At 45.5% G+C, this 15156-nt stretch overlaps 1 protein-coding gene across 3 annotated transcripts in view; it reads left to right on the top strand.

Annotated features, from left to right (window-relative positions):
• Positions 1 to 12449, top strand: part of Ttc1 (tetratricopeptide repeat domain 1) — a 36183-nt gene extending 23734 nt beyond the window's left edge. For all 3 annotated transcript variants that reach the window (XM_023713216.1, XM_023713217.1, XM_023713218.1), the window contains exons 4-6: positions 7082 to 7230; positions 8958 to 9012; positions 11885 to 12449. In XM_023713216.1, coding sequence (XP_023568984.1) covers positions 7082 to 7230; positions 8958 to 9012; positions 11885 to 12018 — 338 coding nt within the window. In that variant the 3' untranslated portion in view covers positions 12019 to 12449. The remainder of the gene's footprint in view (positions 1 to 7081; positions 7231 to 8957; positions 9013 to 11884) is intronic.
• Positions 12450 to 15156: the final 2707 nt, after the last annotated feature.

A 15156-nucleotide genomic window follows, 5' to 3' on the forward strand; every position in this document is an offset into this window, starting at 1 on the left:
AAAAAAAAAAAAAAAAAAAGCTATAGATTCCTCTACACAGAACCTCTTAGGGCTTTTCATATGTAAATTAGAATGGTGAACATTGGAAGATAAATAATTAGCATCTCCCAGATGACCTTGGAAAATTTGGAGGTTTTTTGTGGTAAAAATATACATGGCATTAAATTGACCACTTTGCCATTTTAAGATATACAATTCAGTGGCGTTAGGTACTTTCACAGAACTGAGCCTGTTGATGCATGTGTGTCCAGAGCACTGAAGAGACTCAGGCAGGAGGATCACAGGTTCAAGGCCAGCCTGGACAATGTAGAAAGACTCCAAGTATATGTACGAGTTTTCCAAGAGCAATAATGGTTATATATATCACAAACACAGAAAAATCCTCTTTAAAAAAAAAAATAAGCCTTCAGTGTTAGGCGACCATCTCTACTGTCTTAATTCCAGAACTTTCCACTGGCCTCAAAGATAACCTTGAACTTAATAAGTAGTTACTTACCATCCTGAAACTAGAACTATTTTTGACTGAATCCTGAAAGAGGAGTTAGTGAATTTGCTCTAAAATATTCTGCAAAACATTTAGTACTTGCTACAGTGAGTTTATGGGAGTCTAGAACATTTATTTGACTTGTATTTATATACTATAGAAAACTTTTTGGATAAATAGATACTTTACAGCTGAAGTTCTCTCACATAGCATTTAGTCCAGCTGCTCATATCTCAGGTGAGAACCTGGGCCCAGGAGAAGGAGGTAGAGTGGCACTCACAGTAAGCTATAGGTAGTGCCTGAGCTGGGGCTGGATTTCAGTTCTTTGACCTCCAGCGTTCCTTCTCCTTTGCCGCATTTCCACACCTAGCAAGGTCGATTAGGTAGGTAGGTTTTTTTTTTTGGTAAATTGTTAGTGTTTTTGTCTCATCAGTGAAGAAGTTTATATTCATAATCGAGACTACATGACAGGCTATCCTGTCTGTAGGTGGACTGTCTACTGTATATGCTTTCTGGATGATTCCATGCTATGTGTGATGTAACATCTAGCCAAAAGGGAGAGTAACTAATCACTTCTTTATATGTCAGTTGCTTTTTATTGACCACAGAACTTTCTCAGAGTTCACACTCTAACATAACAGGGCTTAAAAGTATAATAGGTAAGTTAGCACAGTCTTCAAGGAAAAAAGCTACTGGAATATTTGTTACCAGGAAGCTTTTAGGTCCATCATTAATTTTGGATTTTATGCATTTTTTTGTGATTTCTTTGAACAGACTCCTATATCTCCAGGAACAGTTATTAATGATCACGCCAGTGGACCTTTGTGCCACTAAGATACAGCTAGGATAGTACATATTAATGTGTGTTTTTCCTTTTAGGACAAGAAGGAGATGGCCATCAGTGACTGCAGCAAAGGTACAACTTCTTTTTCTTGGTATCTGTGACATTCAGGAGCATTACTTCATCTGCACAGATACAGGAGTTTTCAACAGGGAAGTGCTAGAATTTGTGTATCCTTCCTCTGGGCCTTAAGAGTTCAATATTTTCAGATGGCTGTGTAGTAATTATCTTAAAGTAGGCATACTTCTGAATGGATAGTTCAGCCAGTTGCTGTTGTGTTAGTAAATATGTGAAGAACAATTCAAGGGCCGGGGAGATGGCTCAGTGGAATAAGCGCTTCCTTGGCAAGCGCAAGGGCCTGAGTTCAATCCCCGGTTCCAGGGGGCGAAAAAAAAAAATTCAAGCTATGGGGTTTTTTTGCTATATCTGTTCTCTTTAATAAATGATTACCCAGTGAATTTTGAGTACATAAAATGCACTGAGTTTAAATATTTTAAAATTTCTGTATCAGTTTACAGCAGTAAAACCGTGACTCACACTAAGCAAGTCTCTTATGAGTGAAATACCTTGTGATTTCCTTACTTCTGCTAGTGGAAATATTGCTCTCTACTTCTGTGAGCTATAGAGTTGCTGTGACCGCTAAGCTTTTTTAAACATTTTATTATACAAATGTGAGTACCCCAAATCAGAAGTTGATTTTTTTACTTAATTTGAATTTTATTAGTTGGGAATTTAACCAGTGTATCACCATAATACACCTCTATCTCTCTGTTAATATCTTTTGTGCTAATTTAATACTTCATTGCTGTTTTTCTTTTACTACTTTTTATGTTTTTTACTTTTCTATTACAGACACTTGGAATATATATGAGCTATTTTTGTCTTCAGCTCAAGTACAGAAGACATGATCTACTGTCTCAGTTACTTTTTCATCATTGCTGGGACAAAATACCCAACACCCAAAATTAAGGAAGGCAGAGTTCACTTAGCTCACAGATGGCAGAGGTTTCGGCTGTGCTCAGCTGGCTCCAAGGCAGAGCGCACGTGGCAGCAGGCAGCTACTCATGGAGTAGGGAAAGCCAAGAGCAAAGGAGGAGCAGCAGCTGTGGCAGCTAGCTAGCCTCTCTCCCCTCCTCACATTGGTGTGCAGATGTTCTGCCCCAGGGCAGGTGGAGCACTCACCCCCATAATCCCAGCATTGGATCAGGAATTAATCATAAACTCTAGAAGCCACCCCATGACTACATGAGATTTTTTGTTTTGTTTTATTTATTTATTTATTTATTTACTTATTTATTTATTTAGTGTGTGGCCAGCTCAGCCCACCAGGGGGCGGGCGGGCCAGCATGTGGTGCTGGGGGATTGAACCGAGGTCTCTGTGCTTTGCTTGAGCTTAGCTTGTTCTAAGTAGGTGCTTTAGACCACTGAGCCATCTCACCAGCCCCTACATGAGGTTTTGCAGGGACAGCTAGACACATACTATGACATCTACCATCTGTGACAATAATTCCTAGTTTTCCAAATTTAGTGGATCAAACACAGCCACCTCTCTTCAACCATAGTTTTGGTAATTTTCTTCTTACTCTATCAGTATTCACTTTATGAACTTGGTTGGTTTCTTAAGAAAAATGAAACTATACATTTTCTAGCTTTGTCATATTAACATTTGGAATGTCTTTACTGCACTTGTCCTATCCACAGTGCTGAAGCACTTTTAACATAATTTGGCTTAACCTGCATCTTTAGCCAGGCAGGGTGTCATAGCCCGTAATTGCAGCACTTGGAGGCTGAGGCAGGATGATTACCATGAGTTTGAGACCAGCCCAGGCTGCACAGCAAGACCTTGTCTCAAACCAAAACAACTACAATAATAATGATAATAGTAGTAGTAGTAATAGTAACGATATGCATCTTTAATACTATGTGGTAAAAATAAAACAGTATTTATTTGTCTAATACATTGAATATTTGGCCTGTACTTTGACAGTTTAAAACAACATGAACTACCTGGGTGTGGTGGTACATGCCTATAATTTCAGCCCTCAGGAAGCTGAGACAGGAGGATCTCTTCAGGTCTAAGGCCAACGTGGGCTATGTAGTAAGTTCAAACCCAGCCTGAACTATATATAGCAAGCCCAAGTCTCAGTTAAAAAGGAAGAAGAAAACTGCACATCCTGAACATTTTAGATCTGTCTTACAAATCTATTTTTACATTTAGTCTCATTACCCTGCATGTAACAATTTTAGACTCAATGCTTCTTAACTAATTGTAATAATTGTCATCAAAGCTTTCATGTAATTGTCTCCTTACTCATTAGTTATTTTTAATTTTTCTGTGGGCTACAGTAAATCAATGAGTAAATTTTTCAGAGAAAGTTCTTCGTCTCTTGCCTTGGGGATAGCCCCAGCTCCCTTCCCTTGCCCAGAAGGCCCTCCCTGACCTGACCCTTTCCTGTGTCTTGGGCCTCATCTCTCTGCAGACCTTGTGCTGGTTACAGGCCAGGATGGCCCTTCTTTCAGGGCCTGTGTTCCTGCTGTCCCTCTGCGGGGCCACCAGCCTCCCTCGTACTCCTGCTCCACACGCTCTGAGCTGCCATGTCTCTTGTGTGCGCGTCACTTCGTCTCCTCGTGGTGCTCTTGTGAAGTTTTTCCCTAGCTGGCTGCCTGCTCTCACTGTACTGGAACAGCAGGAAGCTTCGTCAGAACAGGGACTTTGGGCCCGGGAGATGGCTCAGTGGAATAAGCACTTCCCTGGCAAGCGCAAGGGCCTGAGTTCAGTCCCCAGTTCTGCAATAAGTAAATAAATAAAGAAAAAGAAAAAGAACAGGGACTTTGTCCTATTTGCCACAGTACCCCTGACATACTAATTAGACATGTAGATTAGCTACTAATAAGTGTTTGCTAAGAGCATGAGTGAATGAAAGTTAAGGGTGTATTGTATGAAGAGGCAAAAATGTTTTAGAGCTGGGACATAGCTATCTAATAGAGAAAAAAAATGGCTCAGAAGGAAGTAGCAGAGATAAGAGCATACTAGCACACTCCTGTAATTACAGCACTCTGGAGACTGAGGCAGGAGGGTCGCTGTGAGTTCCAAGCCAGTCTTGGCTACAAAACAAGACCCTGTCTCAACCAAATGAACAAACAAACAAAAAAAAAAAACCAGAAACACCAAGGGATGATTAGGGCAGTTGGTGCTGAGTAGAGGGAAACACAGTTTGCAAAATGACTGAAAGGTCCTAAAGCAGGACTGTTAAGGGCCATGGAGAGTTCATCTAGAAGTGTGATCTTACTCCTACTACTTTACCACAGTGCTATATCCATAGTAGGAACTCAATAATTATTTGCACTTATCAATGAATAAGTGAGTGAGTGAGTAGAAGCCCCCTGACAGGGGTAGTCTCTTGTGTGTGAAAAAAGGGAAGAGGCCAGTGAGATTGGAGGGGTGGAGGGGTGGCCATGTTGTTGGAATGGTAATGAGGATTCAGGTCATATAGGGTATTTAGGCCATGCTGAGGAGTTTGGAATTTGCTTCTTGTATGAGAGGGTTGTAGAGAAACAGAACCGTGTGTGCGTGTGTGTGTGCGCTTGTGTGCAAGGGGGAGAGTTATAGGATAAGCAGTTGACTCAAGTAGTTATGGAGGCCTGGGGAGATAACTCAGTAGAATAAGCGCTTGCCTGGCAAGTACAGGGTCCTGAGTTCAATCCCTGGTACCTCAAAAAAAAAAGTAGTTATGGAGACTGAAAAATATGAAGATCTGCTGTCCATAACCCGGGGACTCCCGAGAGCCAATGTGTAGTCTCAGTCCTGGCGGAAACACCTGAGAATCAGGAAAATTGATGATGTAAATTTCAGTCTAAAAGCTGGCAGGCTGTAGACTCTCCAAAACTCCGTATTTCTAGTGAGAAAGCTGGAAAAAACTGATGACCCAAATCAAGTGGTCAGGAACAGGCAATTCCTTCTTTCACAGCCTTTTTGTTTGACTCAGATTTTCAATTGATTGTGCAAGGACCACAGATTCATATGTTAATCCCATCCAGAACATTCTTCACACTTCTCAGAATGTATGTCTACAGGACCATGAACTCGTCAAGTTGATATATAAAATTAACTATCACTGGCCTTATTTTAGTATCTGTGTTAGGGTTTGTGTCTAGTTATCCCCCCAAAGCCTCATGCAGTCATGAGGCATGAGGTGGCTTCTGGAATTTGTGATTGACTCATGATCCAAAGCTAGGATTATGGGTTTGAGTACTGCTGGGATTATGGGTGTGAGTGTAACACCCAGCCTGGGGCAGATGGCCTGAAGGCAGTATAAGGAGGAGGAAGACTTGCTCCCTGTTGCCATAATTGCTGCTATTCCTCCCATTTGCTCTTTCTATTTTGCTGTTTTCTGCTGCTATGAACTGCTGCTCTCTGCTGTGTGCCAGTTTGCCTTCGAGCCAGCTGTGTATGGACTGAAACCTCCACAAACTGTGTTCTAATTAAACCTTTCCCTCCTTAATTTTGGGTGTCAGGTACTTTGTCCCAGCAACAAGAGAAAAGTAACTGAGATACAGTGTGAAGGCTCTGATGTGCTAAAAAGAGCCAGGACTGTGTTATTCATAATGTACTATAAAGCTTTTTAACAACTGCATAAGGTATAACATAGTAATTGTTGAACAAATGTGTATTGAATTGTCCTCTGTCTCCACCTGATATAGGAAATAAATGTGCTTGAGGGGGAAAAAAAAAAATAGAAGTGTGATCTTGGTAGCTTAGTCCTAGAAAAAAGAGAATGGCAGGACTAACCCCAGCGTTGCCCTGCAGCGCCCCTGGACATCTGGCTCTTCTATCCACTGTGCGCTGAATCTGTATCTTGCCTGTCCTGAACTGGTTAGAAGACAAGGAAGCAGAAAGCAGGCCTGGGCATGTGCCCAGGTTGGCAAACTAAAAGCAGAAGCCAAATCCAGCCTGCAGGGGCCAGAGAGATAGCTCGGCAGACTAAAGCACCTGCTTAGGCAAGCTCAGGAACCAAGGTTTGATCTCTGGCATCACATACTGCATCAGCCCCACCCCTGGGGTGAGCTGAGCCAGTCAGAGCCAGGGTGTGGTGGTGCATGCCTGTAATCCCAATGCTGGGGAAACTGAGGCAGGAGGATCACTGAGTCCAAGCAGCATGCAGTGTAGTGAGACCCTGTACCAAATAAAAATTTAAAAAAAAAAAATCCAGCCTGCAACCGGTTTTTATAGCACCCACAAGCAAACAATGACTTTTACATTTACAGAGATTAGAAATTAAGTCAAAAGAAAAGTAGTGGACCAGCAAGATAGCTCAGCGGTCTAAAGCACCTCCTTAGGCAAAACTTAGGCAGGTGCAGGGGACCACAGTTCAATCCCCGTATCACACACCACACCAGTCCCACCCTTAGGGCTGGCTGAGCCAGCCAAAAAAAGAAAAATAGTATTTCATGATATGTGCAAATTACTTTAAACTGAAACTGCAAGGCCCAGGTGCAAGGGTGTGTAGGCACAGTGGCCCGTGTGGGCGTATGATCTTTGTCTGCCGCTGGGCTGCAGGCGTAGCTGGGAAGTGCAGCAAAGGCTGTATCTCTGGCCTGCGGGTCTGGAAATCTTTATGGTTTTACTCTGGACAGAAAACCGTCTGCCAACTGCAGGCACAGACTCTGACCCTCGGCAGATGGTTGATGAGTGAATTCAGTCCTGCCGAAGCTTCATGGGCCTCTTCTTTTTGTGAAATCATTATCTCTTTTTGCAGCAATTCAATTAAATCCCAGCTACATCAGGGCGATACTGAGGCGAGCAGAGCTGTACGAGAAGACGGACAAACTAGATGAAGCCCTGGAAGACTATAAAACTATACTAGAAAAGGATCCATCCGTGCATCAAGCAAGAGAAGCTTGTATGGTAAAACTATTTAGTGAATCTTAAATTATCTTTTGGGATATAACTGAATTCCACTTAAGCTGAGTGAAATATCGGGGAGCTCAGCCTTTGAAGTGGTGGCCACAGGTGCACGATGACCATGTGCCATGTAACCCTGCTGAAAGTGGCAGGTGTAGCCCTACAGTCTCCAGGAATGACAGAAATGCATTTCACCGTAGCTTGGGGAAATGCTCCCCACCGATTCTTAGCGTTGCAGGCCTCGCATTTCTGTTTTTCTCCAGCCTTTTTCCCAGACGGGCGCCTCTTCTGTCCTCATGTGCTCTGCACATTTTCCACGGCCAAAGCTTCCCTCACCTGCCTTAAACATGCCTGTTATGCTTGTCCATGGCACTGCGCTCCTTCTATCTCAGGTGTGAATTAACCAAATGTCTACATAAATAAAATATGTAGACATAGAGTAATGAGAGACAGGCTGATTTTGATAGTTTGAGATATAAAAGCAATTGGAAACTAATTTTAGTCTTTATCAGGGGGCTGGGGAGATGGCTCAGTAGAATAAGCACTTCCCTGGCAAGCTCAATGGCCAGAGTTCAACCCCGGTTCGGCCAAAAAAAATCTTTATCAGTTTTGTTAACATATCTCTGAATGGTAGTAAGATTAATTTGAATATGACCTGGAGCAGAAGAATAGTTCTTAACATCAGATCTAAACTATTGGCAAAGGGCCAGGAAGATAACTCAATTGAATAAGCACTTGGGGGATGGGGAGATGGCTCAGTGGAATAAGCGCTTCCTGCGTAAACACAAGGGCCTGAATTCAATCCCCGGTTCCGCAAAAAAAAAGAAAAGAAATAAGCATTTGCCTGGCAAGGGTAAGGGCCTGAGTTCAATCCCCAGTTCTACAATAAATAAATAAATAAGATGTTGAACTATTGGCAGCTACTTTTCTTACCAGTTTTCATGCCTTCTGAGACCAGAAGGAGGCCATGTACCTCCAAGCTATATCCTCAGGCCTTTCTATGTTTTTGAGATGGGGCCTCATTGAATCATTGATCTGCCCGGATTGGCTCAGACCTATGATGCTCCTGCTTCAGGTCCTGGGTGCTAGTGAAGGTGTGTGCTGCCTCGCCTGGCTTCAGGAGATGGGGTTTTCCTTGAGGTCCTCCATCATCTAGGCATTCTGCTGAGAACTGAGACTCTTGCATAGCTTACCCACAGACATAAATACCACAATTCTGGTTGTGAGTGGAATCAGATTTCCCCAAAAGGTCAACATTGAACCTAACCATTCAGTTTGATTCACTTTTGACCAGTTAGAGACCAGAATTGTGGAAAGAATCGAGTTCATGAATTGAGGTACCACTGTATTCATATCTCCAGGCTGATCTTTGTACACTGGGTTTTTATTTTATTTATTTATTTTTGTATTTTTTTTAGTACAGGGCCTATAGGGTCTCACTACGTAGATTGGAATTGTAGTGATCCACCTGTGTTCAACCTCCCAAGAGCTGGGATTACAGGCACGCAACATCACACCCAGTCTCAATTGCTGTCTCATTGTGCCCTAGGGGCAGGGCCAGCATGGCACACTGGGGATTGAACTCCCAGCCCCTGCGACTGCCTGAGCAGGCACTTTAGTCTGCTGAGCTACCTGTCCAGCCCTTGTACATTGGGTTTTAAATGTTTCCAAAATTCAGAATAAAGGCAAAGGAATTTTTCACCCATCCTTGTTTCTGGTTTTTCCCTCAGAGATTACCTAAGCAAATTGAAGAACGTAATGAAAGGCTAAAAGAAGAGATGTTAGGTAAGTTTGTTCCCCTTTCCTTCTCTTGACCATAAACAGGTGGGAAACGAGGGTGGGGTTTTAGTACTTTTATTTACTAGAAGAGAGCACAGCAACTGGAGTAGTTTTGAGGCCCTTCCTTGGGATAGGAGGGGGCTTGGCCATTTTTTTTAGCCATTTTACTCTTAAAAAGAACAGTATGATTTAGAGAGGCTGTCAGCTTTTTTCAGAAACCAAGTTTCCATGGTCTTTCTGGAAACTTTCAGGAGTGCAGCGATAGTTCAGCTGTCACGCTAGAACACCCCGTGCTCTGCCCCACGCTCTGCCCGAGATTTCCTACAGTTGTGTGTCTTCCCTGAGTAACACGTTGAAGATGCAATCATTAGAGCTGAGCGTCAGGGAGCGTTCACCTCAGAAATGGCGCTGAGGCTCCCCAAGTGTGTGAGAGGACATCAGAGACAAGAAGTAGGAGAAAATAGTAAAAGGATCAAGGGAATAGAAGTGGATTCACTGGACCACTTACTTAGTTCTCTTATTTGTTTCCCAAAACATTTTATAGTTGAAATCAGAAGTCCTCTCATAAGCAGGCTGCTTAAAAGGAGTGAGGTTGCTGGGCAGAGACCTAACATATTCTGGTTAAGCTGCCTGGTTTTCTCTAGCTTATGTTTTCTTTGTTTTGAGACAGGGTCTCACTGTGTACCTCAAGCTAACCCCGGCCTCCCAAGTGCACCACCATGCCCGGCCAGTCCTGTCTGTTTGTGCTTGGCCTTGTTGTCTTTGAGACAGACTATCTCTCTTCCTTACCTGCTCTCTCTCTCTTCTCTTCATGCCACCCTGTCTAGCATTTGTTTGTTTGTTTTTGTTTTTGTTTTGTTGTTGTTGTTTGTTTGTTTTTTAATGTATTTGGTACAGGGTCTGCAGGGTCTCTCACTATGTAGATCAGACTCATAGCGATTCTCATGTTTTCAGCCTCCCAAGAGCTGGAATTACAGGCGCACGCCACCACACCCAGTCTCAATTGCTGTCTCAGCTCGCCCCAGGAGCAGGGCCAGCAGGGCAAGCTGGGAATCAAACCTAGGCCCCTGCATCTGCCTATTTAAGCAGGCACTATGATCCACTGAGCTACTTGGCCAGCCTGCGTCTAGCGTTCATCGCATGCTGTATGGCCAAAATTTTGTACATTCCTCCTAGTTCCTTACAGTTGCTGGCCTTTGTTCTCCCATTAGGAGATATTGATGCTTTTTTCAGTGCCCCGTTTGTTTCTCTCTTGCTACTTTGACAGTTCTTGGTAAGGATTCTGTCAGCCTCTACTTTCCTCCCAGAGCTAAAAAAAGAACTTGGATTGGGAGTTTTATCTTCTCTGTGCTTTGTGTTCCCCTAATTTGCCTTTTGCTCAAAGAAAAGTGAAATTACACTGTGACACATTTCCTGCTTCATAAGAGGAAGCTCGGTATCAGGGTTCCATTATATGCAGTTTGATTCTTCTAAGTGGAGGAGAAGGGCCCAAAGGGATGAGGCCACTGTACTGAAACTCCACACTCGTAAGGAGAGGAAAACGAATGGCATTCCTAATTATCCTCAAGGTGTACAGCCTTGTGTGGTAGCTGCGTGCCAAGAGAAATTATGCTTAACGAATGAGTTGGTAGCTGCCCAGTGTTGCTTGGAGGCAGAAAAATTAATATTGCTCACAACTTGTTCTGTGCAGCATTGGTCTCTTTGAGACAGGGTCTTATGCGCAGTTCAGGCTGGCCTTGCACTCACTCTGTAGCCCAGGCTGGTCTCAACTCGCAGGGATCCTCCTGCCTCCGCCTCCACATTGCTGGGATGCCAGGCGCGAGCCACCACGCCCGGCACTGAGCAGTCTCCTTGAGCACCGTAGGCTGCAGCCTTTCCCCTCACCTGATGAGTAGGGTCCTACGGAGAGGGAGGTGCCAACACCTGCAGCCGCTGGAAGGGACCAGGTTTGCTGTAAGTGGAAACGGAAGCCCAGCGGCTACTGTCCAGACAGGGAAGGCCTACAGTTTGGCAGCAAGTGTAGCAGGTCAGCTAGTTTGCTAAATGGCCCTATTTGGAGTGGGGCGGGGGGAGCCTCTTCAGTCTGAGCTCCCAGCCTGGCTGTCGGCAAGAGGCAGGAGTGCTCAGGAGTGACTGGGGATCTTGAGCGTAATCTCCCCTGAAGGACGCTGCCGATCTGCCAATGTTCGCAAAAAGGGAACTGTGCAGATCACACTGTTTGGCTGTGTGCCTTCATGTCCCTCTGGCCATGGCGGTGCTCGGGCTGCTCTGTTCAACATTGTCAGTGTTTGTTCACTGAAGAAATGGCCTCTTCCCTAATGCAGTGTGAGTTTTATAACTACCAGAGCCTCCCCTCCTCTCTTCACATTCCTGCAGAGTACTCCCTGAAAGCTCAGTCCTCCAAGCCTTGGTGGCCTCCAGGAGCCTGAGAGCTGTAGGCCACCCGCCTGGCTTACGAGAGCGCAGGCCTGGGCCCCGTCCTACCCGTCTGCCCTGCTGGACATGGCTCTCTGTCCCACCTGCGCTGACCACCCCTACACATTGGGCCTCCCCGTCCCCCAGTGCCTGGTTCAGATTAATTCTTCCACGAAAATCACACAAGATTCCTGCTCTCTGCCCATCCTACTCAAGCCATGCCCCATAGAATGTCATGTCTTGGCACCACCAGGGAGAGAAAGAGAGACAGAGAGAAAGAAAGAGAGAGAGAGAGTGTGTGTGTGTGTGTGTGTGTGCCCAAAAGGCCTCATGCCACCAAGGACAGGCAGCTCTGACTGCATAGGGCTGCTGCTCCTATTTTGTCATCAGGCAAGACAAGGTCAGTTGATGTCCTCTTGCTTCTGTCCACCCTGTATTCTGAATTTTTGCTTTTACTTTGCAGGTAAACTAAAAGATCTTGGGAACTTGGTTCTTCGACCTTTTGGGCTCTCCACAGAAAATTTCCAGATCAAACAAGATTCCTCCACTGGCTCCTATTCCATCAATTTTGTTCAAAATCCAAATAATAATAGATAACAAAATAACAAGTTCTAAGAAGAAGTGTGTACTGCTTGCTGTTTGCAGGGGGCGAGGCCCCACCAATGCTTAACTGTCAAAGCATCTTATGTACAGGATGGCTGCCCGGCAGAGCCCAGCGCCCCCTCTGCCCCTGTGTTGTGACGGTGCCCCACACTTCCACCATCGTGCGCCACACTCGGTTCCCATTTCACGGAGCTGCCCGCAGCTCTTGTCCTTGCCCAGGGGAGGCCTGCTTGTCCTGGCTGGCCTCAGAGCCCCATGCAGTCACCATTCCAGCAGAGGCCTCTCCCTAAGCAAGTTTTTGAGATGTGGATGGGACGGCAGTGTCTCCAGAAGCTGCTGCCTCCCTGGCGATGCTCTGTCCAGGCTACATGGGGCTCCCTGGTGCCCCCGCTTTCCACTGTGGTAATAAAGCTTCTGTGACAGTTCACACTGGCGCTGCACTTTGTATCCATCATAGATGAAGCCAACTTCCTGGCTTTGGGCGCTAGTGCTGGTTTCAGGCAGGGCTGCTGATCACGAGTTCAACAAATCTGTCTGAGAGTTTTAGTTGTTTCCTTGAAGATTTATCTTGAGCAGAGGGTCCTAGCATTCAGAAACTGCATCTTACAACCCGAATCAGGACCCTGCAGATCTGTGCAGATGATTAGGAAGCCAGTGGTTTCCACCAGGAATTAGTCCCCTACCCAATACTGGGGATTGAGCCCACAGGCACCTGACTGCCGAGCTACATCTCCAGCCCTTTTTACTTTCCACTTTAAGTTACTCAGTTGTCCAGCCTGCCCTCCAAATTGCAGTCCTCTTGCCTCAGCCTTCTGAGTAGTTAGGATTTCAGGAGTATAACCGCTGCATTCAGCACCCAAGCATTGATCTTAGTTCAGTTTGAAATTACTTATTCAAAGGCTGGTGAGATAGCTCAGCAGACAAAGGGCCTGCTTCAGCAAGTGCAGGGACCAGGATTCAATCCCTGGTCCCATGAGCCGCGCCAGCCCCGCCCCTAGGGTGTGCTGAGCCGATGACCAAGTCCAGGTGTGGTGGCCCAAGCCTATAATCCCAGCTCGGGACGCTGAAGACAGGATCACTACAAGTCTGAGCTGTGTAGTGAGACCCTGTACCAAATATATAAATGAAAATAATAAACATTCATTCTGGGCATAGTGGTGCACACCTGTAATTCCATCACTTGGGAAGCTGAGGCAGGAGGATCACTGCAAGGTCAAGACAGCCTTGGCTACAGAAGTGAGTCCCTGTCAGAAAAACAAAGGGTGGGGCTGGTGAGATGGCTCAGTGGTCTGGAGCACCTACTTAGAACAAGCTTAGCAGGGGCTGGAGAGATGGCTCAGTGGTCTAAAGCACCTACTTGGAACAAGCTTGGCAGGGCACAGGGACTGCGGTTCAATCCCCCAGCACCACATGCCAGCCAGCCCCGCCCCCTGGTGGGCTGAGCTGGCCACACACACACTAAATAAATTAAAAAAAAAAAAAACAAAGGGCCAGGAATTTAACTTGGTGGTATCATGCCTGCCTGGCAAGTGTGAGGTTCTGAGTTCAATTCTCAATACCAAGAAAAATAATATAAGACCCAGAATAAAACCATAGTCTTCTAGACCACATGGAGCCAGAGGTTTCCAGGAGTGGTTTTGCTTTGTTTCTTCCTCGTCATATGCGGTGCTAGGGAAAAGCTTTCAATTCTGGTTTGGGTATCACAGGAGTGACTGCGAGTTTAACTGGGGAAGGAATGACTGTGTGATTCTGTAAGTGGCTTGTACCCGCTGGGGGCGGGGGTCATGCTCGAGATCTCCTGCTGCCCCCAGGCACAGTGGTGATGGTTATGTTTACTCTCGATTTGCGACACAACTTTCTGGGGTTTTACCAGAGGATTGGAAAGGACAAAAGTGTGGTCACTTTCCTTCACCTTTTTTTTTTTTTAATTTTTTTTCCATTTATTTATTTAGTGTGTGTGTGTGTGTGTGTGTGTGTGTGTGGCCAGCTCAGCCCACCAGGGGGCGGGGCCGGCTGGCATGTGACGCTGGGGGATCAAACCGCGGTCCCTGTGCTTTGCCAAGCCCGTTCCAAGTAGGTGCCTTAGACCACTGAGCCATCTCGCCAGCCCCTCCTTCACCTTCTTTATGTTAAATCTGTCACCTAGTTTTCCCAAAGAACTGGAAAATCACCCACATTGTACTGAAACCATGGCCAAAAACTGGTCTTAGGTGCTTCCTATGCAGTCAGCCTGGGTTGGGGATATAGCTCACTGGCACAGCACCTATCTACCAAGTGTGAGGCCCTGAGTTTGATTCCCAGTACCAAAAAAAAAATAATCCTATGCAGTCAGCCTAGCTGGACTAGTGTTTTTCAAAGCATAATCTTAGGATCTTTCCACACTCTTGAAAAAATTCAAGGGTATGGGGAGATGTAGCTCAGTGGTAGGGGACATACACAAAATCCTAAGTTTAATCAAAAACTTCTGCTTATGGGCAAGGAAAGGGTGGCACACACCTGTAATCCAGCTCTTAGGCTGAGACAGGATTACTGCAAGTTAAGGCCAGCCTGGGCTACACAGCAAGATCCTGTGTGAAAAAGACCAAAAAAAAAAAAACCACAAAAAGTCATCAGTCCTGTCCAAATATGTTGGGTTGTTTTTGGTTTTGTGTTTTGTTTTGGTTTTGTTGTGGTTGTTTGGTCTTTTTTAAGACAGGGTCTTGGGGCTGGGGAGATGGCTCAGTAGAATAAGTGCTTCCCTGACAAGCACAAGGGCCTGAGTTCCATTGCCAGTTCCGAGGGGGAAAAAGGGTCTTGCTGTGCAGTTCAGGCTGGCCTTGAGCTCACTTTGTAACCTAAGCTGTTCTTGAACTCGAAGCATCCTCCTGCCTCAGCCTCCCCAGTGTTGGGATTACAGGAGTGCACCACCATGCCAGGCCTGACGTTTTATGTCATGTTGCAAACTCTTTTCCTTTTATTTCTTTATGGCCCGTAGGTATCAAACCCAGGAGCAGTGTATCCCTAAGTTACAGCTTTGTTTTTACAGTCCTGGGAATTCAACCCAGGGCCTTTGCGCTGAGCTGTAGCCTCTGAGCCAGTCTTACCCAGTGACCAGGTTGCCCAGGCTGGACTCAGATGTCCCAGCAGCCCCTC

This window comes from Octodon degus, unplaced genomic scaffold (genome assembly GCF_000260255.1).
Source record: "Octodon degus isolate 3935 unplaced genomic scaffold, OctDeg1.0 scaffold00029, whole genome shotgun sequence".
NCBI classification, from domain to species: domain Eukaryota; kingdom Metazoa; phylum Chordata; class Mammalia; order Rodentia; family Octodontidae; genus Octodon; species Octodon degus.